At 44.6% G+C, this 25,500-nt stretch overlaps 4 protein-coding genes and 1 long non-coding RNA gene across 9 annotated transcripts in view; 1 reads left to right on the top strand and 4 right to left on the bottom strand.

Moving 5' to 3' along the window:
* The window catches only part of tpcn3 (two pore segment channel 3), a 30,749-nt gene extending 21,806 nt beyond the window's left edge, over positions 1-8,943 (bottom strand). The window contains exon 1 of one of the 2 annotated variants that reach the window (XM_034589255.1): positions 8,925-8,943. The gene's annotated coding sequence lies outside the window, so the exon portion shown is untranslated. Of the gene's footprint in view, positions 1-8,920 lie in introns of both variants that reach the window. The other variant, XM_034589246.1, reaches the window with a different exon arrangement.
* LOC117764646 (myelin and lymphocyte protein-like) lies at positions 888-3,880 on the top strand. The gene is made up of 5 exons (XM_034590593.1): positions 888-1,121; positions 2,843-3,010; positions 3,141-3,266; positions 3,523-3,704; positions 3,748-3,880. The coding sequence occupies exons 1-4, from the start codon at positions 1,032-1,034 to the stop codon at positions 3,595-3,597; spliced, it is 459 nt and encodes a 152-aa protein (XP_034446484.1). The 5' UTR covers positions 888-1,031; the 3' UTR covers positions 3,598-3,704; positions 3,748-3,880.
* lgalsla (lectin, galactoside-binding-like a) lies at positions 5,957-10,326 on the bottom strand. 3 transcript variants are annotated; one of them, XM_034590448.1, is made up of 6 exons: positions 9,922-10,326; positions 8,977-9,031; positions 7,810-7,893; positions 7,516-7,604; positions 6,978-7,161; positions 5,957-6,483 (listed from the first exon to the last, which is right to left on the bottom strand). In XM_034590448.1, exons 2-6 carry the CDS (start codon positions 9,013-9,015, stop codon positions 6,340-6,342), a joined length of 540 nt encoding a protein of 179 aa, XP_034446339.1. In that variant the 5' UTR covers positions 9,016-9,031; positions 9,922-10,326; the 3' UTR covers positions 5,957-6,339. The 3 variants fall into 3 exon arrangements, with proteins under 3 accessions (XP_034446339.1, XP_034446331.1, XP_034446323.1); XM_034590440.1 differs by lacking the exon at positions 9,922-10,326 and having other exon boundaries at positions 5,957-6,310; positions 6,346-6,483; positions 8,977-9,323; XM_034590432.1 differs by lacking the exon at positions 9,922-10,326 and having other exon boundaries at positions 8,977-9,322.
* Positions 10,327-10,878: 552 nt separating this feature from the next.
* Positions 10,879-11,380, bottom strand: LOC117764754. Its single transcript, XR_004614432.1, has 2 exons — positions 11,159-11,380; positions 10,879-11,068 (listed from the first exon to the last, which is right to left on the bottom strand). It is a non-coding gene; the product is annotated as an uncharacterized LOC117764754 (long non-coding RNA).
* Positions 11,381-11,608: 228 nt separating this feature from the next.
* On the bottom strand, positions 11,609-24,984 carry vps54 (VPS54 subunit of GARP complex). Of its 2 annotated transcripts, XM_034588888.1 has the most exons (24): positions 24,797-24,942; positions 23,084-23,258; positions 22,568-22,809; positions 21,708-21,792; positions 21,321-21,355; positions 20,594-20,725; positions 19,484-19,869; positions 19,011-19,137; positions 17,975-18,004; positions 17,240-17,347; positions 17,095-17,150; positions 16,485-16,581; positions 16,093-16,409; positions 15,707-15,836; positions 15,434-15,615; positions 15,116-15,228; positions 14,865-14,928; positions 14,649-14,754; positions 14,072-14,159; positions 13,869-13,990; positions 13,677-13,757; positions 13,201-13,308; positions 13,011-13,105; positions 12,173-12,716 (listed from the first exon to the last, which is right to left on the bottom strand). In XM_034588888.1, exons 2-24 carry the CDS (start codon positions 23,226-23,228, stop codon positions 12,611-12,613), a joined length of 2,955 nt encoding a protein of 984 aa, XP_034444779.1. In that variant the 5' UTR covers positions 23,229-23,258; positions 24,797-24,942; the 3' UTR covers positions 12,173-12,610. The 2 variants fall into 2 exon arrangements, with proteins under 2 accessions (XP_034444788.1, XP_034444779.1); XM_034588897.1 differs by lacking the exon at positions 17,975-18,004 and having other exon boundaries at positions 11,609-12,716; positions 24,797-24,984.
* Positions 24,985-25,500: the final 516 nt, after the last annotated feature.

The raw sequence follows: 25,500 nt of genomic DNA, 5'->3' as shown, positions 1-25,500 counted from the left end.
AGATCCAGCCCGGTGATTGTCGGAGGTGTTTGTCCGACAGCTCGGCTGCTCGGCGGCTTCGTGCAGCCAAACGAGAAGCTGGCTGTTCCCATGGCTCTGTTGTTTACACTGCGTGAGGTGTGAAGGGCTGCAGGGTCACAGGCTGATTCATTTATATTAATATACACTGAAACAATAGGAAGACGTGTTCATATGTGAATTTAAACCAGTGTAGGACTCTGTATGATCACAATAAAAGTGGCTGCTCTGACAGAGGAGTCACATGTTGAGGTAAAAACGTTTAAGAGCCAAGAAACACGAGGAGAGAAGTGGTTCATGTATCATGTTGTGATATAGTCGTCTTAGAGAAGGTCTTTCTCCAGAAACGGGTTCACAGGAACATCTGGAGAAAGACGGGTTGAAACCCAGAGCTCTTTGTCACTGTGGCTCTGATATTGTGTGATGTTGTAAACAGACCTTCCCTCCAACGTCTTCACTGTTTGACCTATAACTAGTTGAGAAGATGCAGAATTAAACTCGTTGAACTCGACCTTTAACCGAAGGAGCTGCACAACTGCAACAAAAGAAGTTTCACGTTTAGATTCAGCACGTGAACTTATTGTGTGGCACAATGTGGACGATGCCGATCGGGCGTCAGGCGGCTCCTCTGTGTTGTTCAGGAGTTTATGTGATGACAATAATATTAAGAGTAAGAAGAAGAAGAAGAAATGAACGTATTCTGATTCACATCTACAAGGAAACAGAAAGTTCAGACTTTGTTCTAATCCCTGTTACCATTCAAGCTGTCGTTGTTGCTGATGGAAGCAGAGGTGTCGTCATGGTGATGGATGAGTCACGCGGGTCTTGATAAGTGTTTCTCGCTGATCCTCCATCACTGAACCTGCAGCAGCTCCGGAGCGTGTCCGGGCCTCGTGTCTCCCTCCCTCCGCGCGGCCGATGGGGGATTCCGGTTTTTCCAGTCGGTTCCTTCAGGTTTAAACTGCAGCGGCTGTGAGACCCGCGTCAGTCCGAGCAGCAGCAGCCGCAGCATCATGGCCTCCAGCACCGCCACCATGGGAAACCTCCCCCGCGGGATCGGAATATGTACGACCATCCCCGACATCCTCTACCTGCCAGAACTGGTAAGAAACAGCAGCTTTTCCCAGTGAGATCCGTCTGTGTGCGCGGTTTTACGCAGCTTTTACGCGCGGTGCGGACACTTTTACGCGCGGATTAAATTCGGTGAATCCTTTTTTTAACGATTTCGCATCAAACAAACCAAAGACAAGATAAATGTCACGAGGGACTGAAGAGAAACTGAGTTGTTTCGTTGTGTGGAGACTGAGGCTCTTTTCTGTTTGAACTTATTTAACAAAAATCATCAAGTTATTAAGTTTTATTTAGATTGTATTTACTTAAAACAAGCCAGAAAACACAAATGGATTTTAAATACTTTTCTAAAACCAAAAGAAATTCATTCCCTGAATTTCTCTTCTTGCTTCAACCAAAACCTTTTGGAGATAAACGACCTGTAGTTATTTCCAGTTCCGGCCGATGTGCAGGTTTCCTGTTGCGTTATTAAATTATTACTGAACCATCTTCTGCTGCAGATTCACAGTTCATGTGAATCTGCTCAATCCAAACTTCATCTGTCAAAATATTTCCACTTTAACTCTCAATCCAAAACTGTGTTCGTCATAATCTCAACCATGAAATTAATTCTCTGTGTTTTAATTAAAAGCATCATTTTGTTACATGCTTTACTGGAGTCTGATGCTTTTTAAGATTTTATAGTGTTTGTAATGTTTGTTTAAACCAATTTTCTTACAAACTTTAAAAAATGCACAATCACCTTAAAACCTTGGAGTCATGAAATAAAGACGTTAAGAAGTTTAACTGTTTAACTTTAAACCTTAAACCTTAAACTCAAACCTGAATCATTTTATCATGTTTGTAGTTTGGTTTATTAAAAATCACTTTCTGTCAGATATGATGATTATGGTTTTTCATGTGGACAAAAGAGTTCAGAGGAAAATAATCTTCAGAGGTCAGAGGTCACAAGCGTTAAGAGACAGCAGACATTCCTAGAATGAGTCAAGAGATCAGAATGAAGCCGAGAGCTGATATGAAATGAACGTCAAGAAACGTAGGCATGTGTGAAGAAGGAGGAATCTACACACACACACACACACACACACACACACACACACACACACACACACACACACACACACACACACACACACACACACACACACACACACACACACACACACACACACACGGCAGCAGGTGGAGGAGGGTGGAGCTGCATGAATAATGTAGATCATCAATCATCAGAGGTGTAGGGTGAACGAAGGCAGGAACACCAGAGCTGGAGAGACGACAAAATAATGGAGACGCCACAAGTTGAAATAAGTGAAGTGATAAGACGTCACGTATCAGATATGAGAGGAAAGATTTCTGTCTTCAGAGGAAGAACAAAGTTCATCTGTTGTGACTCATGAAGCTTCAGGTTCACGTCAGTTCAAGTTGAGTCAGAGAACCAGACTGAAGAATCCGGATCCGACACTTTCCTGCAGGTTTTCCTGAACCAGGTTTAAACGAGTTAATTCACTGTTCAGTCCGATCAACAGAAACAGAATCCGCTGCTACACCGATGATCCACTTCTCTTCTAAAGCAGAGACACTGAAACATGATGATTTAAACTGGTTCTTCTCACTGAACAAGATGTGAAACTAAACTTCTGATGAGACAATAATCAGCAGATGATTCAAAGACGAAAACATTCGCTGCAGAAAGTCTGATTAATATCTGCTGCCATGGTGACGTCTCCCCTCGTGTCTCTGGTCCGTTCTGCAGATCTTCGGCGGCCTGGTGTGGATCCTGGTGGCGTGCACGCTGGTGGTGCCGGCGAATCCTCAGGGCTGGGTCATGTTCGTCTCCGTCTTCTGCTTCGTCATGACCTTCATCTGGATGCTGGTGTTCACCTGCGGGGGTCATCACAACAGAGGCAGCTGGGCCGCAGCAGTAAGACGTCCACTGATCCTGAATCAGATCATTAACTCACGTCCAGTGGTGAAAAGTAACCGAGTACTTTGTGTGATGACTCCATCCCTTGTTCTCTCTCTCCCTCTCCCTCTTCTTCTTCTTCTGTCAGGACTTTGCGTATCACGGCATCGCCGCCTTCTTCTACCTCAGCGCCTCAGTGGCTTTGGCCAAAGTGACTCTGGAGATGAAGGACGGGACAAAGTTACAGAACTATCAGCTGGACATCTCTGCAGTGGTGAGTCGAGTTTAACGTGATGATTAAAACCAGTGAAACGAAGATCAGGCTGAGAATCTAGAACCTGAAGGTCTGAGGTCGACACACACAAGAACCTGCTGAGCCGCCATTGGTCCGCTCATGGCATCAATACAGATGTTTCCAGTACAGATGTTTTGTGATTTCCTGTCTCTCTGAATGTGTTGTTTGTCTCTTCTTAGTTTTGCGTCTCTTGATCTTCGATACTGACGTTCTTCTTCTTCTTCTGTCTCTTCAGGTTTTCTCGTACGTGGCGACTTTGCTCTACTTCATCCACACCATCCTGTCGGCCATCCGGTGGAAATCCTTCTAGACGTTTCCTCCCTGCAGAGCAGAACCAGAACTGAGCAGATTCTTATTGGTGGTGAAGGCTTTAGATCTCCTCTCTGCTCGGAGAGGAGGCCGCGGAGCAACATCTGGATCGTCCCACTCTGCGCTGGTGAACGACAGTCGAGGCCGGCGCTGGCGGTTTGGGTCACAGAGACACTTCAGCTCCTCAGACAACAGACAGACTCCGTTTCTACTGACGCTGTAAATACTGACGTGGACGAGATGATGTGAGACAGAGTAATAATCCAGCTCATTTGAAACGGATTGAAAACACCTGGAGAAGTACTCCGATGCTTTACTGTAAAGTAAGTACATGAAGTACAAATACTGCAATGTTCATAGTCAAACTTTAATCTGATCCACATTAAAACATCTGAAAACAACTTGAACCTATTAGATAAACGTGTCACAGACATTTAACTGTGTTTCTGAGGGGTTTTATTATTTTATCCACTGATACTTTAATATATGATATTTGAATTAAAAAGGTTCTGATGTGACGGTTTTTATATTTTTATAAACTTTGTCAAACTGATTCTAAAAAGCTTTGATGTGGAAACAGAAAGTGAACCAGGATGTAAATTATGATTTTTCTTTTGTTACAGTTCATAACCGACAGCTTAGTTTTTGTAAATGTTTGAAAGTATTGAATTAATTGTGAAATGAATAAGTTTGTTTTAACATTTGAAATATATTTTGAATAATTTTATTAAAAAATCTACACAAACAAATAAAATGCATTTTGACTGTTAGCATGGATGGATATTATTTCTGATACGAAGCTAACGTGTTTCTGACGTTAGATTAATCTTTGATAATCAGCTCTGAGCTAGCTTAGCTAACCTAGCTCTTATATCGAATAATAAACAGCTGTCTAATAAGGTTTTATTGCTAATGATAAACCTTGGTCCTAACAACAGCTCTAACTTAGCTACTTGAGCTAACCTAGCTTGTAGCTAATGTGTTGCTAAACCTTGGCCCCGATCACCTGCTCCGACTAAACTACTTTACACCGTTGAGAACAAACCGGGCTTTTGTAAATGTCGACCCTCGTCATTTATTCAGAGCGTCACCACGTCGTGTGATGGACGTCTCCGAGGAGACACCGTGGGGGGGGGGGGGGGGGGGGGGGGGGGGGGTTGATGATGGCCGCTGACAGGTGGTGAATCTTTGATGAGCAGCGCAATCAGGTGCAGCAGAAAGGTCAGAGGTCACACACACACTGAGGAGAACTAAACACTGGACAGGGGGGGGTCAGCAGCTCCATCAATTATTCACTGACTGAAATGGTTCCATCGCTCAGCAGCTGGAGCCTTAACGAAGCTAACGTCAGGAGAAGCAAAGACGAGAGCTAACAGAACGAATGCTAGCGTTGGCTAAAGGTGAGAGAGGATCTACAGCAACTGACTTGTGATTGGTCGATCGCGTGAATCGATTCAGCAGCTCCATCCCCCACCACTACTGCACAGACTCTAAATGACGTCACCACAAGATGGCAGCGTTTGTATCCGAGATATTTTGGCTTCATTTCTGGAGACGTGTGGTCCATCTTTATTTACAGTCTGTGAGAAATAACAACTGACATGTGACCTTTAAGCTCCACGAGTTCATTTGTAGTAATTAGAAGTGGGATCACTTTCCTGACACGTTACTGTATTTACAAGTCCGATTTCTACACTGTATAAAACGGAGCTGTACGATTTCTACACTGTATAAAACGGAGCTGTACGATGGCACTGGACATTTAACGATGTTGTTATAACCTGATTCAACTGAATAAGACGCTGGAGGAATGATGAAGAATTCAGGTCTTTAAACTGTAAACAGCAGAGAACATGAAACCAGCTGTAATGGAGTATGACAGGGAGTAAATACAGGACACACACACACACAGACACACACACACACACACACACACACACACACAGACACACACAGACACACACACAGACACACACTGGCTGGTCACTGAACTGTGGCTCTGATGTATAATGGATGAGCGGAGGCAGCAGGTGATAATATTGGAGCATCTCCATGAAACTGAAGAAGCTCAGTGAAGCTGCAGCGTCTGAGCGACAACGACTCACAACAGCCAACAATCACACACAACAGACGCACAACAGACGACTCTATCTCAAATACTGTCAGTTGGTTCTGTTCAAGCAATGAAGTGATGTTTCAGAAAACAATCTTCCAGCATCTTGTTTCCTCGTTTCACCTCCACCACTGAGGTCATGTTTTCACCGGATCAAACCCAACATCTGCTGCCCCCCTGTGGTCAAACCGCTGCACCACAGGGACATGAGCAGCTTCTCGTTTACTCTGACGTAACAGGCTGCAACTATTGATTTCTTTATAATTTTATATTAAAATATATATATATATATATACATTAATCACATAAAAAAAATTGTCCCAAGGATAATCTGGACCTCAAAATCTAAACGGATTCAAATACTTAAGGAGAAAAATATTTAATCATCACATAAAACTTACAATCTTTTGTATTTTGTCATTTAAACAAAAATAAATCATCATATTTTATAGGTTCTTTTGTTTTCTGTGTATAAATCTCAGTTTGTAAAGAAACTAAACCTTCAGATAAATGTAACAAAGTAAATAAACTAAGTCACTTTCATAAACTTTGCTCCATGTGAACGATCACATGACGAGTCCTGGTCACGCGTGGCTCAAGCAGCCGATCGTGTTCGACAGCGACGTCCGTTCACGCCAGTTTGGTGACGCTGACATGACCTTTGATCCACAGCGTGTCGACATCGCTGAGTGCCGTGAGTCTGTGGTGAAAGTCAAACAGCTTCTGTCCGTCCACAAACACACGGAACCGACTCTGCTCACACTGGATCTCCATCTGCAGCAGAGACGTTTGATTAGTTTCAGACACGTGATATAAAAACATCGGTGATCTGATTCCCACTGTTTGATGAAGAACAAACTGTAAATAAAGATGGACGACACGTCTCCACTTCCTCCCATTGTACGATAAAATGTCTCAGATACCAACACTGCCACCTTGTGGTGATGACGGACATTCGGAGTCAGAATACGTGCAGTAGTGGTACCGAGGTCCCGCCCACTCACCCGCTCGGGTCAGTCTCAGCTGTCAATCATGTTTTTATATCATCAAATAACTAATTGAAACCAAACTGATCGGAAACACTTGAAGAAACGTCCGTGAGATAAGAACGACCTGAAATGACAGAAACCATCTTTGACAAACATGTATGACCTATGCTGCAGCCAGCCACCAGGGGGCGATGAGACTCTTTGGCTTCACGTTAGTGGAGCCGTCATGTCGTCCATGTTCATTGACTGTGTTCTGTGGTGTGGTTCTGGTGCTGGGACCTTGAACGGCTGCTCTCTGATGAAGGGGAAGAAGGGAACCGATGTGTCGACGTCTCCCCAGGACCCGGACACACACGCCCGGCGCAGGACTTGTCGGTCTGGGAATCGAACGCAGAGCTCCAGGGCGACATCAGGCGGAGGCTCCCTGGACGTCCCGCGGCCACATGTCAGGGCGACGTAGAACCTGAGGAACAACGCGTTACTCACATGAAGCAACGTGAACGGTAGCGAGGACACAGCGAACTCCGGCGATGAGACTCACGACTGTGATATAACTGTTTTCATATCAGACACAGGACGTTGCTGTTCATTTTCTTTCAGCCACTTTTCTTTTAACTCTTGATGTGTTTGCATTAAGTCATTAAAATGATGCTGACTCAGCAAGGAGCACTTCCTGTTTGCAGTGAGCTCGTGAACGTACAGAAAACTTTCACGGCATCAATGTGAGACTGAAAAGAGAATTAAAAACCTGATTGTTCTCAGGCAGCTTCTGAAGCATCTTCTTTTCTAAGAGGAAACATGAACATGGTGTGTTTACCTGTCGGGGCGAGAGTCGACCACGCCCACCATCACCACCTTCTTCCCCGGCCGCATCCCACCTGTGATGTGACCTCTGAACGGAACCACCTGCACACACACACGGATCAGTCGACTGGATCCAGGCTTCGGTCCAAGCATTATTTATTTTATTGAATGAAAAATGTCGCTGTGAATAACCAACAGGTTTATTTCCTCATGTTTTCTGGACGTGGTGAATTTGTCGGTGGAGATATTAACTCTTAATCGTGTTCTACAGGTTTTGGTCTTTTAATAACGTCTGTGTTTGTCTCACCAGACGTCTGTGATCATCTGGATCAGCTGAGCGGACGCTGGCTTCACTTCCATCGGCCACACTCCGCTGTGGAATGCCCCATCTCTGAAAAACAAAAACATGTAAGTGTTGCTATTTTCTCACATTTTATTATTTCATTATTTTCTGTTTGTGAAAGAAAATATTAAGATCCTGAAATTCTAACAATCAGCATTTGATTCTGTGTTTTTAATCCAGTTTCCACCAAACTAAATACATTTCTACATTATTAAATTAATTAAATTCACATTTAGTTTCTACAACTTTGATGTTATTTATCATTCAGTGTAAACAAAATACACATACATAAAAAAAACTCATTTATTTTAAATGTATTTGTTTGTTTCTTGATAAAAAAAAAAATTCGCGAATAAAGATTTCCTTTGTGTAAGAATATTAAAATAAAGTTTTAGTGTTTCGGGGAAAACAACACGGTGACGTCACTGGTCACATGGTTCAGACCGTGTGACCCTCACGTGCTGTCTCGGTCTGAGCTCAGATGTCCCTTCAAAATAAAGGCAGCTGATTCAAAGCGTCGCTCTGCAGAACGAGGCTGTGACAGTTCAGTCCCATAAAAGGTTTTGAAACAGATCAAAGTTAGACAGAGTCATTCCTGTTCTTTCCCAACACAATGTCAGGATGTAGCTTGGTGCAGAATGTATCCACGAATAACTGAGTAAACGTGTAGAAGCAATGATTCAATTCAAAACTTAATTTACTAAATACTTTTGGTTTTGGCAGAAAAACAAAAAAAGTTACAATTTAGCATTTCTTTGATAAAGATCAGAAACATGATCATCGTGAACAAAGTAAATCATGCTAATGATTTATCATAATATCTATAAATACAAATGTTGTGGTCAGAATCGCCTTTAACTTTGTTAACCTGGTGACTAATTAACCATCACACGGAACTATAGATATTTTAAACACTGCAGCTTTAATTTTGTTAGTTCTGACCGGAAGTAGCAGTTTTCTGTTCCGTCCACCTCGTTGTTGACAAACAGGTTCAACACGTCACAAAGTCAAACTAAGGTTTCCGTTCAAACATGAAACTAAATCCTACAAGTGGAGCTGAGAGGTAGAGTGTGTGTGTGTGTGTGTGTCTGTGTGTGTGAGAGTGTGTGTGAGTGTGTGTGTCTGTCTCACCCTCCTGCTCTGTCCTGTCACTCTGTGTGTTTCAGTCATGTTGATCTGCAGAAAACTGAGAAACGAGCAGAGTGAAGCTTCAACCTGCCTCCACACACACACAGACACACACACACACACACACACACAGACACACACACACACACACACACACACACACAGACACACACACACACACACAGAACAGAGCTCTCATTGTTCAACTTTAACTTGAGACCAAACCACACAAACTAAATCCTCCTCAGGTTCAAACCCTTTTTATTTCATTTCTTTTCTTATGTTCAGTGTGAACAGTTGATCCAGATCTGAACCGGACAGTAAAGAGTTTCTGTGTGGATCAATCTGAACATGGACGTTCACTGACGTCAAGCTTCACTTTAGGTTCACGTCCATTTAGTCTGGGCCAGAAGAGCAGAAGTGCTGCGTCGCTTCCTGCAGGTCCGTACGCTATCTGCACGGTGAATAAAGATGGACGACATGACGGCTCCCAAAAGTGAAGCCACAGCGTCTCCATCGCCCCCTGGTGACTTGCTTCAGGACAGGTCACAAACTCCATCTCCTCCAAGTTAGCAGATGGGACGTGGACCGATCATTTGCTTCATAAATCAATGTACTGTCCACAAAATAAACTAATTCGTTTTTAAGCCAACGTACGATCTGTCTGAAATCCACTGCAGGAGTTTTCAACGTAGACGAGGACAGAAGTTCAACTGTAAATCTATCACAACAAACTGTCAAAGTTTGATATGAGTGAACGTGACGGCTCGGTGATAGAAAATCAACTCAAACAGGAAGGAAGTGTTAGTTTGGGACTTGGTTCAGGAGCCAGTGTGTTTGGTTCGGAGTTTAACTGACGAGAAGAACAACCGACTCATTTAAGTCTCTTGGTTTCATTTGAGTCAGCAGAGAAACCGTAAAACATGAAATAAACCAAATCTTTCTCACCAGGTCTGCAGCTGAAGAACGAAGCTTCACTGCAGCTGCTCCTCATGTTCAACTTTCCTTTTCCATGAAGAGGAGGAGAATGGGAGGAAGCCGGAGGGAGGAGGTGAGGTCAGAGGAAAGGTCGGAGCAGGAAGCTGTGAGAGTTTCTTCCTGCTGCGCAGCACTGACACATCATCACAGTCATTACTCCACCCGTCAGTCAACGGGTTCAAAGGACGGATCTTCACCTCTGAATGTTCTCATCTGTTGATCAGCAGGATTATTCCCAACTGGACAGATTCCCATTACACTCACTGGGTTTAATGGGTCAGAGAAGAACTTGGTAAATTTCAGTGTGGATCAAATAATTATTTTTCACTTTCTTTGTGAGATTTAAACTTTCACTGATTTCTTAGACGTATTCAGAGACTGATATTTATGAGTGTTTGAACTCAAAGTGTCGGTGGAGATTCGAGCTCTGATGAGCGACGTCGCTCCACTGGACACGGATTCATTCTTATGGCAACGGACGTGTGTTTGAATATTAAACTGAAAATAAAGATGGACGACATGAGAGCTCCTTGAGAGGGAAGCCAAATAACCTGGATCGCCTCCTGGTGGCTGGCTGCAGTACATGTCATTGACCCTGCCTCCTCCATGTTAGCAGATGGGACACTGACCATTTCAGGTCGTTCTTGTCTCACTGATGTTTGCTCAAGTGTTTCCGATCAGTTTGGTTTGAATGTTATTTGATGATATAAAAACAGCCATGATTGACAGCTGAGACCGCCTCAGGATTGGCTGAGAGCATGTGTGGGCGGGACCTTGACACCGAGGCTCCACTTCACGATCACTACACAAGATGGCAGCGTTGGTATCACAGATATTTACGTTTGATTTCCGTCTTTATTTACGATGAATTAAAGGATTGTTTGACACCGAGAATCTGCAGCAGAAACAAACTAACAAACAAAGTGGCTTCATTATCCTGTTTTATTCAAGACATCTCAGACGTGCTGCCAGACACATTCTCTCTCTCTCACACACACACACAGACAGACACACACAGACACACACAGTGGTATGGTAGGCACACTGTAGTGAGGAGCTCAGACAGGAGGCACTTCTGAACATTTGATGCTTTTTGTTTCTCAGGTTGAGTGTGAAGCTGCGGCTGCATCACATCTTGATGACCTCCGCACTGTGCACGTACGTGACTTCACGCCCAGGAGTCATCTGAGCAGCTACAGGAGCCCACAGCGACCACATCTCTTCACGTTTACGTTATTACATGACAAAAAGATCATTAAAGTAAAGCTGCAGTGTAAAACGTCGGGTCGAGGTGATGAGGCCACAGTTCAACAGACTTTTGATTTGAGTTCAAACTTCACTCAGGAACAGAAAATCAGATCCGTTTCCTTTCGTTAACGATACATCATCGGCGTTCCTGTGTTTAACCACAGAGGGAAGTAATAAAAACAACTATCATTGGACAACTTGAAATCAATTCTGACGTCTATGATTATCATTTCATCAGATGTAAAAGAACACAGATCGTCTCCATGTTTACATTTAGTTTGTTATCCGGTGACGTGACAAGTTGAGAAAAAGCAGCGAGAACCTTGGAAAGGGAAACTGAACGCAGCGAGTCGTCCCCTCGATGTCACGTCAGAGGAAACCGTCACTCGCGTTACGGCCAGGAGATCGTTTACCCTCTGGTTCATGGAGACCTTATTTCATCATTTAAGTTTCACCAGATTTCCAGATGGAAATTCCGTTTAGACAATAAAACCTGATTTTCTGTTCTGTCATTTGAGAGGAAACAAAAAGCTCATGAAGGTTCAATAAAAGTAGGAGGGAGAAGATCAACAGTAGTTTGAGTCGACAGCTGAGATTCATGCTTCATGTTCTACATTTATAAAAAAAAAAAAAAAAGTTCACCGTCTCTGAATCACCACGTAAGATTTGTTTAAAGAGGAAAAAATGAAATTAAAGCGTTAAATTCCAAAATTAAAATCCATTTAACTTTGGTAACGACAGGAAGTAGCTGAGAGTTTTGATTCTTTCACAGTTTGAATCTCGTTTATCTGAATTTAATTCTTTAATTTCACCTTTTCATTAAACTCTGTTCAGCTTCCTTCAGACCTCAAAGACAAAGTCCAGAAAATAATTTGTCTCAAGTATAAAAATGAAAGAATCTTTTACATCCGCAGGTTTTCAGTTTTCACCACAGCGACTGAGAACGTCTGGAGAACGTCTGGAGAACGTCTGGAGAACCCCTTGGATTCTTTGAGATTGTTCCGTTCCCTCAAACCCAGAATACGATGAAATGTTCTCTTCAGCTCCAGCGTCGCAGTTCGCTCGAAAAAAACTCTGCCACAGTATTGAATGTTTTCAAAGAATAAATTACCCTCCATTTCACCCGGCGCTCCCGAAACGTCTCATAATTTACTAGTGTTCAGTTGAATTGCACAGCGCGATGAGGCAGCAGCGGCTCCTACGGAGGCTCCGTGTGATATATGATTTAACTTTTTAAAGGTGGAGCTGTTCAGGAGGCTCCGACGTGTCGCTGCGCTCCTTCTCCAGTTCTGTGTTTTTGGTCCCTGCTCCTTCTCCACCATCACCCGGCCACTGTCGAACCCCGGGGGTTGGCCCTCCGTCACTGAGTCGGTGGGGTAGTGGGTTGGATCCTGGACGTCTCCGTCCTCCATCACCTCTTCTGCTCCCAGATCTCAGCCATGTTCAGGTCGAGCCGCTCGAGGCTCTTCAGTGCCTGAACGTTCTCCGTGTAGAAGGCGACATCCACGACCACCAACCTGCAACAGGTCACATGTTTAAAACATGAGAACGTTCAGGAACAACTGACGCAGGGAGGGACGGACGCCGCTGAGGAGACACTGAACATGGGGAGGACCAGTTTTTAATCACAAAACAACTATTTTCTCATGTTTGTGTGTGTGTGTGTGTGTGTGTGTGTGTGTGTGTGTCTGTGTGTGTGTGTGTGTGTCTGTGTCTGTGTGTGTGTGTGTCTGTGTCTGTGTGTGTGTGTGTGTGTGTGTGTCTGTGTCTGTGTGTGTGTGTGTGTGTGTGTCTGTGTATGGGACAGTCACCCGTGCTGCGGTCCTCCATCATTAACGACCCCGAGTCGAGACAGTTGTTTCTTCAGGTGCATTTTAAAACTGGCATTAATCCTCAGGAACAACATCTGTACAGGAAACAAACAACAACTTTCACACTAAAACCAGAACGCCCCCCCACACGTCTCCTCTTTAATTCCAACTGGACGAGTTGTTGACTCACCTGAGTCTGATCTTCAGGTAGAAGTTCATTAATGGCTTCGTGCATCTTCGCCATCTGTTTACAGACGTTTCTGAAACAGGCTGAGGGCATCGGAGCTTTGACTTCATACTGAGGAAACATCATCATCATCATCATCATCATCATCATCATCAACATCATCATCATCATCATCATCATCATCATCATCATGCTGAGGTCTTAAAGACTCTGAGTGTATTAGAGATGATACGGAGATAAAACTCTGGTCTGGACAGACGGTTGATATCATTAATGAGGTCACATTGACCTTCGACCTCTAAAATAATGATCAGTTCATCTTTGAGTCCACCTGAACGTTTGAACCAGTTTTACAGAAGTTCCCTCAAGGTGTTGAGATGTTGTTTTCACAGGAACGGGACAAACAGACGTACACACGTCTCCGGTGTGGAGACATGCTCGTTAACACAACAGGTCAAAGTTCAGTGCGAGTCTCTGACCTTTGATAAAACCTTCTCAAACAGACTGTCCATGATGGCCACCAGTTTGGCTGAGATCTCTGAGATGTGATCGTTGTAGTCCTGAAAAGAAAGAAAATGGAGAATTAAGAGAATTTTAAAAAGCAGAAAGTCGATTTGTTATCCTCGATTAGAACCACGCTGTGTGTGGAACGTTGTGTTTCAGTGCGTTACCTTGGTGATGTGGTCGAAGTGTCTGAGGACGCTGAACTGTTTCGGCTGCAGTTTGGTCTGGAAGTGAGTTCTGATGATGGGAATGTAGAGAACCACCAGCTGCAGGCAGCGGGAAGCTAACGCTGCACACACACACACACAGTGAGTATCTTACAGCAGAGGTCATCAGGCTGAACTCGCTGTGAGCAGTTGCTGTTACGTACCGAGGTTTTTCGTCGTGATGGTCTTGAGGCCGACGACCTGCAGCGCTCCGGCTCCCAGAACCAGCTGACAGCTCCGAGAGTTAAAGTGCTGCAGAAACACAAAGAGAGGAGGAAGGTTTGTTAAAACACGACCAGGAGCCGAGTCGCTCAGAGACGCACCAGAGAGACGGAGCAGTTTGTCGTTACTGTCCTCCTCTGTCCTCTGTCCTCTGTCCTGGATGATGACGATGATGTCATCTCAAAGCCTAAGACTGAGTTTACTGCTGATTCATCAGTGAATAAGTACGAAGGTCGAGCCGCTGGCGACGAGACAGACACTGGTTTCTATTGATTCACTATTTTAAATCCCTAAATAACTAAAGTGTTTTTAAGATGAAGAGAGAAAATCTAATTAAACTGTATTAATTTATTTGTCTTTTAATTAAAAATCTAAATTGTTTTACTTTATTTTATCTTTTGCACTTTCTGATACAATTTCTTATTTCTGGGTTTACGTAAAAATATCTATTTTCTTTTTTGATCATTTTCGTAATTTAGACTTAATCGGACTAAAACCAAACATTTGTGGGGCTGAGACCTTGAGCAGGTCGGACAGACGCGTCAGCATGTCGGTGGTGATGGATGGGATGTCGTTGACACACTGACAGTATTCCAGAAAGATCCGGATCAGCAGCAGAACCGTCCTGAACAAACAGAAGACGACTTTCAGACGACGACTCACAAACAGGTCATCAATATTTTACTTTAGATATTTAACTCTGACTTAGACTTCATTGCATGTGTGACTACCTACCCAACAACAGCGTATTTTTGCCCATTGACGAGCAGGAAGTCAGTGGGTTTCCTGTCGTTCGGACCTGAAGGAAGAAACGTGTCACAGCTTGAGTCTCTAAAAACATCACAGAGACCGTGTTGTATTATTAAAAAGGTTAATAACTGTGTGTGTCTGTGTGTGTGTCTGTGTGTGTGTAACACTTGGTCCTGAAGCAGGAGCAGGGAGGTTATTGGAGGTGATATCTGGGGGAGGAGCTTGTCTATGGATACCTGGGGTTTTGCGGTCTGGTAGTGTTATTCTGCCGTCGGCGATGGAGTTGACGAGATCTTGAAACTCGGCGGGAACCTCCGCCTGCTTCCAGCGCTCGTTATCCAGGAGGAGGCTGCAGGAGACGCACGACAACAAAGAGCTAACGTCACGGCCTTTAGGAAGGACAACTTCGAATCATAAACATTTAAATGTATTTTCCACTGGTCTGTTGCAGCAGAGTTGCACTGACACTCTGACCTGATGCTGCAAATTTAATATGAACGTTAAAAAGAACTGCTCTAGACGCCGCTGCTCGACATACTTCAGCTGCAGCTCACCTCAGTTTGGTCTTGCGTTCTTCGTGGAAGCGGTGGACGAAGCGGTTGGCCTGGCTCTGTAGCGTCCCCCTCAGGGAGACACTGCGCCTGCCGCACAGCTCCTCCGTGTCCCGGACGAAACCGTCCACCGCCTGAGAGAGACACACAAACTCTGCCGAGCTCAGACGCTCCAGGGAGCCATCCTGTCGGAGGCAGAGACAAACGCTGTTTTTCACAAATTCAGTGGTTGTAACTGAAAAGTTAAAAAGTGGAAAGCAGGCGTGTGCGTCGCACCTTGGCTCTGGCCGTGAGGAGTTTGACGCAGCGGTCGTGGCTGATGTCGGACGCCGTGTGGAGCAGCTCCTGGATGTTGTTGATCACACGGTTCATCTCCAGCTCAGTGGGCATCACGTTCTCGCCAGACCTGATCGAAACACAGCGACGAAAAAACTGCTTCACCTATTTCATCTCGTGAAATCAAAATCGTGTGTGTTGAGGGATGTTTCCTACCTTTTGTACAGAGGTGAAGTTTTATCTAAAGCAGGATCTAACTGTTTTTTCACATTTAAGATCAAATTAAATTGGTCATCTTTTTAAAAATACATAAAAAGCAGTTTGAAGGTCAATAACTGCTTGACTGAATAAAATGTAGTTGGGACAAAATCTGAGAAGCAACGTACATGAGGCTTTGCTCCCGGCAGACGAAGCTCTCTGTGGCCTCGGCCGCCTCCGCCCGGCCCTGCTGGATCCTGGAGCCCGTCCCGGAGCTCTGATCCTGGGGCGCTGCCGCCTGCTGCTGCTGGGCCTCGTTCAGAGCGTCGCTGATGAACAGACCCTCGTGGGTGAGGTAGGCCAGCTCTGCCTCCCCCTGCAGGAGCGACGCGCCTTGGGGAGACTCCTGAGCTGAGGCACTGGAACTCGCCTCCTCCAGGAGCCGGTTCTTCTGGTTTGAGTCCAGAACCTCCTGAACCACGTTTCTCATCACGCTCAGAGTCGCCTGACAGACAGACGGATATCTTATTATTATTTAACCATCTCCTTTAGCAAACTTTAGGTGTGAGCCCTGACTCACCTTGATTCTTTGCAGGAACAGAAGGAAACTATCAAAGACGTTTTTCAGCAGCTCAAACCACTGAGGGAACGTCATCAGACGCATCTGCTCCGCTAGCCTTCACACACACACACACACACACACACACACACACACACACACACACACACACACACACACACACACACACACACACACACACACACACACACACACACACACACACACACACACACACACACACACACACACACACACGCGCACACACACACGTTTAAAAACCTCACGATACGTATGACGATTTATCACGATAAAGTAAATCCAGGTGAAACTTCCACACTCGTATGTTTTACTCTTTTTCAAACATGACGCAGACTCGTTCTCTTCCTGATTGGTTCTCATCAGTCACATGACTCCACTACCAGCGGTAAAATAAAAACATATTTGTGTGGATGCAGCCTGTGAGTTACCTTCATACAAGTAATAAAAAATAACATTTATTTAGTTAATATCATACATTATTATTATTAACATTATTATAGTGATTCCAAGCGGCTTCAGAGATAAAAACATTTTCCAGTCACAGTCGATGTAAACGTGCACTTACACATTTCCTCATGTTTCTACTCACTTAGTGACGACTTCAGTGTCGATTTCTTCGATGTGGAAAACACTTTCCGCCACACACTTAAAAAAACAAGCACGACGACAATATGAACATTGGTTCAAGGAGCTGTTCACATGTGAACGTCACAGACAAACGTCCGCGTCATCACCTGAGCTACGATGACCTTCGCTGCTAAGATCATCTCATCGCTGTAAATGTCCAGAAAGTCCAGCTTCCTCTGTCTCAGAAGACCGAACACCAGCGACCCCAGACGGTCCTGAAGCACACGCAACACAAAGCAGTGAACAGGCAGCAGTTTGAGACAAATAGAGGAGAGTTTGCAATTTGACATCAACTTGAATTTCTGTCAGACATTCATCCGGCAACATAATTAAATATAATAAAGACAATTAACACTCAAAGGCTCATTTATGCTACTTTAACGTAGAAAAACAGACATTTCTGTTCCAAATAACCGTCACTGCCCACATACTTCCATCATGCCTCCTTTACGTGTCCCATGGTCGTCTCACACTGCCCCCCCCCCACAGTTTCTGGTGGTACTGCTCTGTTTCGCCCGTATCCAACAAATAGGGACAAAAAAAATGCAGAATCCGGACAGAAGGCTCCGTCTGTTTCTGTAAACGCATCTAACGCTGAGCATAAATGAGCCTTTACTCAGGGACGGGACCTGAGGATTCATTTGAAGCTAAATTCAGGAGCAGAACAGAAACAGAAACCCGATCAGGAGCGATTGATCCCAGAAGCCACAGGATTTATAATAAATATTGATGAATTGCTGTTGATTATTTTTGCGTCAGTGGTGTGTGTGTGTGTGTGTGTGTGTGTGTGTGTGTGTGTGTGTGTGTGTGTGTGTGTGTGTGTGTGTGTGTGTGTGTCCCACCTTCTGGGAGTCAGCGTTTGGTTTTTGAACCTGTGATGAGCACATCACAAGTTAAATACATGAGCAGCTGAGCTCAACATGATCGAACTTTAACTTCTAAGCACAAAACTGATATTGAACGTGTTTTTTTATGAAGCCTCAGTTGGACGCCATCTTGTTTTTTATAACCAGAAATAACCATATTTGGAGGAGTGGGGGGGGGTGGAGCCTAACTGAGAGCTCGAGGACACGCCCACCTACACCTGCCACCTGCACCCATTGGACGGTACTAGCTGTCAATCACACTGGTATCCACTATTTGACTCTAAATGATCATAATTCACTAAATGAACATCAGCTGTTTGAAGAAGACTTGAAACTAGAGACTGAGACAGAAACTCCTTAACGACGTTATGAATCAAATCATTTCTTCATTATATTTTTTGAATGACTTAATGATTTGGCTGCAACATAAAACCCTGCGGCTCAGTGGAAACCACACGACCATGCCTGACGGCGAAGGGAACTGAAATGTGTGTTTTGAGCAGTGAAACAGTTAAAAGGTCAGAAATCATTATAAGAATAAGAAAACGAGTCATCACTGAATCATTGACTTTTTCCACTAGTGTTACCAGTGATTTAAAAAGATACTGACGGCTCCACATGTTTTACATATTAAACTGTTTCCACATATTTCAGAGATACAACATGATCATTTTATTCATCATGGTCAAAAACTTTCATTCCTTGAGAAGAAAGGTATTTCTCGCAATGCTTTCAAATGTCGTTCTTATTTAACGTTTTCAGAATCTTTAAACTTATATTCACTTTGTGATAGATGAAATGACGCCCCTCACTTTGGATCTTCTACCTGTGTCTGTTTAGTTATTGCATTCAGACCAAGGTCAGGATTTATTATTTCCACCTGGAATCAGGGAACTTTGTTTTTTTTATATTTGTGAGACACATAATGTGACAAACACATGGGTTAATGATGTAGAAAACAGTCGGGCTGTAAAGTTAAAACATGATTTGTGACTGAGGAGTTATTTCCGACCTTCTCCAGGACCTGCGGCTCGTCCCTCAGGCTGCGGCTCAGGTCGCTGCGTGCGTACATGCTGAAGTCCTCCACCATCATCTTATCAATCAGCTTCTCCAGCTCACACAGCTGGGAGCCAAGATGTCTGAGAGACACAAACACTCAAATCTTTAACTTTTATCTGTGGTTATGAAGCCTCACATTGTTTCCATCAATTATTTATTAAACTGCCGTAGTGACTGACGACTGAAACCAAAGACCGGGTTCGAAAGATCTGAGTTTGTCCACATTTGCTCGATACCTCATTTAGACTCAGGAAAATAAATTAAGCTTTGCTGTTACTGGAGAGATCAAATCTGTACATTTGCAGTTAACAGCCCTTTGAACTTGTGAGGACCAACCGAAATGTCCTCACAATGATGGTATTGAACCAAAATTGTCCCCCCCCACCCCCACCCCCACACAGTACAGTACAGTCTCAGTCTCCTCACCTGAAGCTGTGGATTCCTTGCAGCTCCTGCTGCAGGACCTCCTTGGTGGTGGCGATGAGCTCCAGCGCTCCGACAAACTCTGAGGTGGAGAGCAGCAGCTGCACCGTGGGCTGCGTCTGATGCACTGCCGCCATCAGCTTCAGCTTGTTGTGCAGCTTCACGCAGTTGTTGCGGGTCAAAGCGGTGCGGAGGGCCTCCAGGGGCCCCTGGCACATGATGCGATCCATGGCAGCGGTTCGACCCCGCAGGATGGCAACGGCCCGCTGTGTCTCCTGCAGCTGGTCCTGCAGCTCGTGCTGCGAGGACATAGCGTGAAAAAAGGCCTCCGAGCGCAGGGAGATCTGTCGGGCGATGCTCACCTCCACCACATCCAGATAGTGACTCAACTGCAGCGAAGCAGAGACACCGAACAACAGAGTTCCTCAACACAAGAGTTTTTCACAAGACACCGATCACATGATCTAAACTTAGATCTGTGCTGTTTAAAATCAATCGTAGTCAGACAGACCATCGGCAGCACCGTCGACAGGGACGTCACGAGAACTGAATACTTCGGGACCAAGTCGATGCCAAAATTCTAGAAACGTCACGGTACTTTTTTACAGGCTGGCACTCAAGTATATAGGTGTGTGTGTGTGTGTGTGTGTGTGTGTGTGTGTGTGTGTGTGTGTGTGTGTGTGTGTGTGTGTGTGTGTTTTAATACATTGCGTGTGCAGCCTCTGCTGCATTCTTACAGTCTTGGAGTTATACCCGATAACTGAAATCTCCTAATTGTCCTACATGCCACTGATCTGTTTTATCATGTTAATCGTCTTTTCTTTTTATTTATGAAATGTTGTTTTTTTGCATGTTCAAATATTGTTTATAAAGGGAGTGTGTCTTGAAGTAAATGGGATTTATTGTGGTATTTTTGTTTTTTGTTGTTGTATTGAATTGGGTATGGAGAATCGTGGAAGTTTCATGGTATTGACATCTCGACCATCAAATCATCCACAAAGTTTTCACAAACAAACCACCACCACCTGCTCTCTTCTGTCAGTCTGATGCTGGCAGAGCCACTTCAGCAGGTTTGGGTTCTTGTACTGAAAATGTGCTGACGTGTGAATTCACCTTCTCCTGCAGCAGTTTGGAGGAGGCCACGTCTCTGCTGCTCTTCCCTCCGGCACTGGTGAAGTGCGACCAGGGCAGGACGGCACCGAAGATGGCCGGGTCCTCCAGAGCGAAATCTGGCTTCATGAAGATCTGGAAATTAAAAATACAGACAAACAGGACATCATGAGACAACCGGTAATAAACAGCTGTAACCCAGGAGATGATACAAAACTCATTTGACATCATTAAGTTTTAGTGGTAACAGACAACGTTCCCTCTCAAGTTGTAAAGAGGAAGCTTCCACTCTCATTCACTCCTGATGTTTCACCGTCAGACCTTTACACTCCTTGGGAAAATAAAAGTCCTGTCTCGGCTTCAATTGAATCAAGTCTTCGTTATCCAGACGATTTCATATCTGGAGACGGAATAAAGCGAGGCTCATGGGAAACCTATCTTATTCTATCGCTGGTATATTGTGCAATCCATATTAAACAAACTACGTTTTAATTTTGGGTTCATTCATAATTTATAAATTAACCCAAACACATAATTTCTTTACTCACAGACGTAAAACACAGAAAACTCTAATTCAGGGTCATATCATAACATAATTTGTTTCCTGCACGTGACTCTGTTGAATTCCAGTTGAGCTGAAAACCTTTGTGGAAACAAACTTGATGTCGATCATGTGACACAATCAACAGTGGAAGAAGAAAGTAGAAAGAGAATCAAGTCGGCCCGTTACCTTTGGGACTTGTTCCAGCTCCGCTCTGGACTTTTCTGGAGGAACAAGATAAAGGAAACTCTGGATCAGTCAGACGTCACCATTTGATAAGTTAGATGTAGTTCAGTTTATTTCATTTGTTCAGATTTTTAAGTGACCAAAAATATCTGAGTCGTGTTCGAGCTCATAAAGACATCTGGTTATTAAGAGCTCCCGTTGGTGTTGGGGGTTTTCTTAGTATATGAATAAAAACATATGAAATATAACATCGTAAGAGAAGCTTCAGCGATCATTGATGTCTTAATCAATATCTGTCAACAATCAGTGTATATGAGACTGTGTTTTCATGGACTGAGGAGGATGGGGGCCGGGAGAGTCCTGTGGCAGCTGCAGGTTAATAATTAATACCATGGTTGGTGGTGATACTGGAGGCGGCGTCCACGTCGTCTTTGTTGGGACAGATCGTCTTGCAGCGCTCGTGGATTTTTTCCCTCTTAAAAAGAAATCATGGAAAAACAAAAAAGATCAAAGCGGTTTGAAGAGAATGAAAATATGATTTTTATCAGTGTAGCAGCCGCGTGAGGCGCAGCAGAAAACCAGTCTGCCTTTCTCTGAGCTTCGCCTCAAGTGGGGAAGTAAGTGTGTAAGCCTGAGAGTGGCCGTAAGCTGCTCAGTCAAATGAAAATAAAGCAGCACATAGGAATCAGGAAGCATCAGGAAGCATCAGGAAGCATTGTGCGTCCCAGACTCTTCATTGACTCTGTGACGTCTCTCTGAAACTTGCAGGAGGAAATAATTACTTGACCCTTCTAAAAATCTGACGGGAACAGAAAGACGATGTTCCAGATGACATCGGCTGTTTTCAGACATGACCTGTGGATAAAGTCCGGAGAATTGGGTCCGGACTTTACCCACAGTTCGCTTTTCACACGTGCACATCGCAGCGGGAGGTTTTCTGCACAAACTCGTTTCACAACAGCAACAAATCCTCTGCATTATTCAGGCGACGGGTCGAACAGCCGGGTGCAGCTGACAGAGACAGGAAGTAACAAATCAATTCCACTGCAGCGATCACGTGATTTTCTCGACAACACACTGGTGTCGACTGCGTTGAGCTGAAACTGCTCAGACAGGATTCCTGACACACCCGCTGCGAGCCACGGTCAGGTGACAGGTATCAAACAAGGCACTTCATCACTATTGTTTGCAGTGAGGCTACAGAGGTGTGGCCTGCGGGGGGGGGGGTGTCCTCCCTGCGTGGGCGTTACCTGAGCCGTCTCCTGCAGGTACGGTCCAAAGTGTTCCCTGGTGATGTTGGGGAGGTAGAAGGAGGGCATCACCTCCGTTTCTGCAAAGTCAAGGCCCCACGATTTGGTGAAGAAGTCGGACTCCCGCTTTGCAAGCCGGGGGTCGTTCAGCGCGGCGGGGAGGTTAACCTTCGAGCTGTACACCGTCCACCTGTCGTGCTCCGCCACCACAGATGGGCCATCGCACAGGCCCCGCCCCTCACCTGCAGGACCATGAGGGAAACAGAGTCAGACGTTTCATGAGAAATCCAAATTCATATTTATACAGTTTTCTAGAACAAAGTGAAGTGACTGCAGCTGAAAGATGTTAGGCCTTGTGGAGGATGTTTCCACTGTCCTCTGCCACATGGATGTCAATGCATTAACATTACTGTCGGAGTCAAGAGGCCACAGAGGCTAACAAACGCAGGAAATTAAAAAAGCATAAAAATCAAGAGCACAAACTGTGACAGTTCAGAATATTGCAGTGTTTCCCACCGGTGGGTTCCTTGGGGCAGACGTCAGGCAGCAAGCGGAGAGGCCGGCGGCAAGACGGGGAGCGATCCCTCTCCTTGTGGTATATTCCATCTCGGCCTCTCCCACCGGGACGAGGCACTGAGGAGGAGCCGTGGCTGGAGGCCATGACATTGGGACACGCCTCCTAGGAGGCTAGCTGGACACGCACACGCACACAAAGCTAATATTAGAAACAGAAAACATATCAAATGATAAAGCTCACTGATATAAACTGTAAACAGATAGACGACATAATGGCCCCTGGTGAAGCTGACATGTTCCTCACATGTTCCTCACATGTTCCTCACATGTTCTTCACATGTTCAGGAGGTTCTGTATGTGAGAACAAATGTTTGATCAGTTGCTCTGAACATTTTCTGGAACTTCTTCTGCAGCCCCTGAGTAAAATGACTGGAAAATGTCAGATTGAGTCCATGTGAGAAAACAGCAGTTTTAGTTGCAGCTCGACCTCAATTGACGTGTTCAGTGAGTTGTGATGTTCTGGCAGTCGCCTCTACTCTGACTGCTCACACTGTGGAGGTGTGAGACCCTCGTCTCTGCTGCTAATCTCATCCCAGCGATGAGAGGATTAGAGGAAACGCTTCTGTTACCACCACTGCTTTTCAAAAAGCTACTTCTGCTTTCTCACAAAAAAACAAATCCTCTCAAAAACCAGAATAACTATCTGAAATCTATCCAACTGTCACATCTGGCCCGGCTGCTTGTTTCTAACACCCACCGAAGCTTCTCAACCTCAGAGGTAGAAATAGACATGATTGAGTGATTTATACTTTTGGACACGCGACGCTCTGGAGGACTTGATGCTGCACACCGACCATCACAGCTCACGAGCGGCCTAATCTGGTGTTTGCAGGGACATCAGGTAAAAACTGAAAATTGCATCTGCGTTTACAAATGTGAAACCTGTTGTTTTACTATAGGTTGTACTGGTGGTGTTGGTCTCCTAATCCGTATCAAACTCTTGGTTTGATATTAATTAATCATGTGTTTGGTTATGATATATTTGTCCTTGGGTGTCTAGAAAGGTTCCATGAAATAAAATGTATTATTAATAATTATTACTACCTTTTAAAACCTCCTGAGGGAAACGAAGGAACCTAGAGACGTGATATTCTATATGATCATCATTATTATTACGATACAAACAGTAGTTCCCCTCTGTGACCTGAACCACACTGAACCACACTGAACCACACGAAGCCTCAGCTGGGACCAGGAAGGAGGAGTAGAGTTCAACTCGCAACATTATTTATCCAGAGCAGCTTTTCTAACATGAGAATATTAAATAGAAATGTTCTGGGTGTTTATCTTCAGGTTTCTCATCTCAGCTGGGGCTCCAGTGACAGCAGCTAGCCAGCTAGCCGGCTAGCCGGCTAGCTGCCGCTTAGCTCCAGAGCACTTGCTGCATGTCCGGCATCGAACCCGCTGCGCGGACAGTGACGTCATCCCAAGAAGAACCGTACAGACGTGTATTTTCGGTAACGGGTCGATGACGCAGCGGCGGAAGCTCAGAGGACCCGCGGCCTGCGACCACAGCTGATGCTAAAGCTAATGTTGTCAGGGGTTACACGTAGGCTGGCTACCGCTAGCACGTTAGCACGTTAGCTTGTTAGCTTGTTAGCGGACGGACCGGAGGAGCAGCGGCGCAGTGGCCGCGGGGCTCGAACTCTGTACCTGTGGTGTGAGGAGCAGCCGCCGGGGTTTCTCCGCTTCATCATCTCTTCATCATCACCGACACACCGGAGGAGCCTCGAGCTGGACTACGGCACCGGACACCGCCGGTAAACTACCCGGCATGCACCGCGGCAGACCAGGGGGGCGGGGCCACAGCGCGCTGCTGCCACCTGTCGATCACAGGTGTCACATCACATCCGGTAACATAACTTTGTAATTTGTTCCAAATAAAAAATATACAGAAAGAAATGATTCAATAAATACTTCACTAAATACTTCATACATAAATAAATGAAGAATATATACAGTTTGATAAGAGACAGGGATATTTATGTATTTCTTCATGTTTCTTTATTTACAATCTGGTCTGGATTTGACAAATCTAGGTGAAGCAGTTCTTGGTCTGATGTGATCTCTAAAACTGTGAAATGCTCATTTTTGTATTTTGATCAATAAGATAAAGGTTCTTAAATCTGTAACTCTGTTTTAAAATCTAGTTCAGATCTGACAAGTGGTTTTGAAGTCTGATGTTGTTCTCCTCTTTTTCTGTCCAGGGACATTTTAAGGTGTGAAACATACAATTTCTGAATTCCTTATTTCAAACTGGGAGTTTGGCCTCATGGTGGCGCTAGAGAGAAGGTCAGGGGATCACACGATGGCGTCAGAAATCCTTTTCCTGATCATGAATATCCAAAACCATTTTT

Source organism: Hippoglossus hippoglossus, chromosome 1 (assembly GCF_009819705.1).
Source record: "Hippoglossus hippoglossus isolate fHipHip1 chromosome 1, fHipHip1.pri, whole genome shotgun sequence".
NCBI classification, from domain to species: domain Eukaryota; kingdom Metazoa; phylum Chordata; class Actinopteri; order Pleuronectiformes; family Pleuronectidae; genus Hippoglossus; species Hippoglossus hippoglossus.
This window is presented reverse-complemented; position numbering and strand designations above follow the sequence as displayed.

Excerpts from the sequence above, each read along its gene's own strand:
- vps54 (XM_034588888.1), bottom strand. The coding sequence starts at position 23,228 with ATGGCCTCCAGCCACGGCTCCTCCTCAGTGCCTCGTCCCGGTGGGAGA. Across the intron at positions 18,005-19,010 it reads AGCCGCAGGTCCTGGAGAAG|GTTCAAAAACCAAACGCTGA; the intron begins GTCGGAAATAAC and ends TGCTCATCACAG. Across the intron at positions 15,229-15,433 it reads GAACGCAAGACCAAACTGAG|CCTCCTCCTGGATAACGAGC; the intron begins GTGAGCTGCAGC and ends CGTCTCCTGCAG.
- LOC117764646 (XM_034590593.1), top strand. The coding sequence starts at position 1,032 with ATGGCCTCCAGCACCGCCACCATGGGAAACCTCCCCCGCGGGATCGGA. Across the intron at positions 1,122-2,842 it reads TCCTCTACCTGCCAGAACTG|ATCTTCGGCGGCCTGGTGTG; the intron begins GTAAGAAACAGC and ends TCCGTTCTGCAG. Across the intron at positions 3,011-3,140 it reads GAGGCAGCTGGGCCGCAGCA|GACTTTGCGTATCACGGCAT; the intron begins GTAAGACGTCCA and ends TTCTTCTGTCAG.
- lgalsla (XM_034590448.1), bottom strand. The coding sequence starts at position 9,015 with ATGACTGAAACACACAGAGTGACAGGACAGAGCAGGAGG. Across the intron at positions 7,605-7,809 it reads CAGATGATCACAGACGTCTG|GTGGTTCCGTTCAGAGGTCA; the intron begins GTGAGACAAACA and ends GTGTGTGTGCAG. Across the intron at positions 7,162-7,515 it reads GTCGACTCTCGCCCCGACAG|GTTCTACGTCGCCCTGACAT; the intron begins GTAAACACACCA and ends GTTGTTCCTCAG.